The sequence below is a fragment of the Amphimedon queenslandica genome, unplaced genomic scaffold (assembly GCF_000090795.2).
Source record: "Amphimedon queenslandica unplaced genomic scaffold, v1.1 AMPQUscaffold_13219, whole genome shotgun sequence".
In the NCBI taxonomy this organism is placed as follows: Eukaryota; Metazoa; Porifera; class Demospongiae; order Haplosclerida; family Niphatidae; genus Amphimedon; species Amphimedon queenslandica.
In genome coordinates, this window is record NW_003546545.1 from 20473 (window position 1) to 23241 (window position 2769).

At 32.3% G+C, this 2769-nt stretch overlaps 1 protein-coding gene across 1 annotated transcript in view; it reads right to left on the bottom strand.

Moving 5' to 3' along the window:
- The window catches only part of LOC100634157 (deleted in malignant brain tumors 1 protein-like), a gene marked incomplete at its 3' end in the record, with an annotated part of 34929 nt that overhangs the window by 20466 nt on the left and 11694 nt on the right, over nucleotides 1-2769 (bottom strand). Inside the window, exons 10-13 of the mRNA XM_020000027.1 lie at nucleotides 758-913; nucleotides 551-709; nucleotides 343-498; nucleotides 139-294 (exon numbers count right to left, since the gene is read on the bottom strand). Coding sequence (XP_019855586.1) covers nucleotides 139-294; nucleotides 343-498; nucleotides 551-709; nucleotides 758-913 — 627 coding nt within the window. The remainder of the gene's footprint in view (nucleotides 1-138; nucleotides 295-342; nucleotides 499-550; nucleotides 710-757; nucleotides 914-2769) is intronic.

A 2769-nucleotide genomic window follows, 5' to 3' on the forward strand; every position in this document is an offset into this window, starting at 1 on the left:
ACTATACATGTATTATCACAAACAAATTAATTAATGCCAAACTTTGATGGCAATTTTAGATACATTTTAAAGTAGTAAAAGTTTATTACAACACATAGGACAATAATACATGTACATGTATCATCATGAACTACTTACAAGCACATCTGACTCCTGCATCTTCAGAGTGAGCACAGTTGTGATTTGTGATGTGTGTACAGTTTGTAAGGTAAGATTCACTTCCATCACACTGGACATTGTCCATCACAATTGATCCATTTCCTTGTCCAAAGTAGGCACTACCAAATGCAGTTCCTATGTTGCGACACTCACACTCCAATTAACCTATAAACCTTTCCTTACCTGAATCATATCCCAGCTGTCTACATACAACACCAGCATCAGTCGAATCCCAGAAGTCATCACACACTGTACCCCACCTTCCATTTTGACACAGTTCCACTCTTCCCTCGTTCGAGTTTGATCCACCAACAAGACGCAGAGAACCAGAAGTACAAACTAAAGTAATAAATACATCTCACAATACTACAAATTTATTTGAAAAACTTACCATCACAAGATACTCCAGCATCCTCATAGTGTCCACAGTTGTGAGTACTCGAGTGTGTGCAGTTTGTCAAAAACTCTTCTGTTCCTGTGCAATGAACATCATCCAGGAGGATACTACCAGTACCCTGACCAAAGTAGGCACTTGATCGAGCAGTTCCACCTGTCACAATATACATGTATCATTCATTGTCAAAAGGAATCAACTCACTTGTTCCCCAGCCTAGTTGTCTACACACTACTGCTGCATCAGGGGAGCCCCAGTAATCATCACAGACAGTGCCCCATGATCCACTATCACACACTTCCACTCTTCCTTCCCAATCGTGTGAACCACCAACAAGACGGATTGATCCAGTAGTGCAATCTGTAAATAATTATTTTAATATAAAAACTATATTTTATTAGTATATTAATTGTAACTTCTATACTAATCAATCCATCAAATCAAATTATTATCATTAATTATTTTCACCAAAAATTACACTGCCAATTTTAGCTTTTCTAGAAATTAAAGTGTGTCATTTATGATTTGGTAGCATTTAAAACTAACATGACAAGTTGAAGAAACACAAGTTACGGTATAACACAATTCTTTTTGAGTGCTAATTTTTATTTGTTTCATTGGCCAAAATTGAAAATTTGGAAAATATAAATTTAAAAGCAAGTGGGCATGACTGGGTAAAACATAATAATTTATGTTAATCAATGAAAATAAGATCAGTGAAGAATTTTATAAAGCCTGCTTGGATGGACAATGACATTTTTTTCAATGAAAATCTTCTGCTATATAGACATCTCGTAATGCATGAATGTGTCTAAAGCGAAAATGATTAGTCTATCTGCTCCATTTATTTAATACTTTCATGGCCCAATACTGTATAGTGGGCATATTCTGTCAAAGTATAATTTCGTTCTTTTTGTTCTCATTCCTCATGGAACAAATATTTTACAAAAAAAGGCATTTTTCTCAGTGCCACATGTGCAAAATGGCTGCTCAGAACAAAAATAAAACAAACAAAAGATTTCTAATTCTGCTTTAAACATTAAACATTTTTCCAGTTGAAATATTCCAGCTATACTGTACCTAGTTTTGCTAATATACCTACCACTTACTTCCACTCTACTTTATCATAATCATTAAACTACATGTGCCTTATAGCGGGAAATTTTGGCAGAGAATAAAATTTACAAATTGGCGGTTCAAAATACAAAACCCAAATATTATAAAGTATGACAGGCAGGTTTTATCATGCACACAAGCTACAAGTGATACAAGTAAAATTAAAAAATGGAACCTTCAAAGTAAAGGTGGGACGGGTGTAAAATTTTAGCATTCAAACATTCTATGGACCAAAATGAACAAAAGTTTATAATGGAATTAGATTAAATTGTTTGTTATTTTGATCACTACAATTAAATGCAGCACTCTACATGTACAACATAGATGGCATAGCTCAATGTCTAATGTCAAATCTCTTAATAAGTTATGTGAAAGTAATTAGTAGGTGTGGCACATACATGTACCACATCTACTCACTCTACAGTACTATAGCTAGATGTAACTGATAAAAAAATTAAAAATACCATCTAAAATTTGACAAAGTATTAAAGCAAATAAACTGATACACAATAAAAAATGCAACTCAGCAACAAATAAAATTATTATTGGTGCACTCTATTAATAATATTCATAAATTAACAAAGGAAGTAACATGACCTTACAATGATATTCAAAACATCAATAATTGGAACTAAGAATATTTCTAACACAATTGACCTTCAGACCTGTTGATAACTTCACAGAAAATATTATTTATTGTACAAGATAATGTCGTAAGATTCATGAAAACATGAGGCTAACTTAACAGACAATAGCATCAACTGTGACTGTAATTCTAACTACTAAAATGCAACATTAGTATCAAGTTAACTTTTCATAGAATCATCTTCAATAACACTAGCCAATATAAATTCAAGAGGTCTTTTTGATATCAGTGCTTATTTTAGAGAAGAATATAATCAATTCTTTGAAAATAACAAGAGTGCATTCTCAATCTAGGATAATAATTATTACTATACATGTATTATCACAAACAAATTAATTAATGCCAAACTTTGATGGCAATTTTAGATACATTTTAAAGTAGTAAAAGTTTATTACAACACATAGGACAATAATACATGTACATGTATCATCATGAACTACTTACAAGCACATCT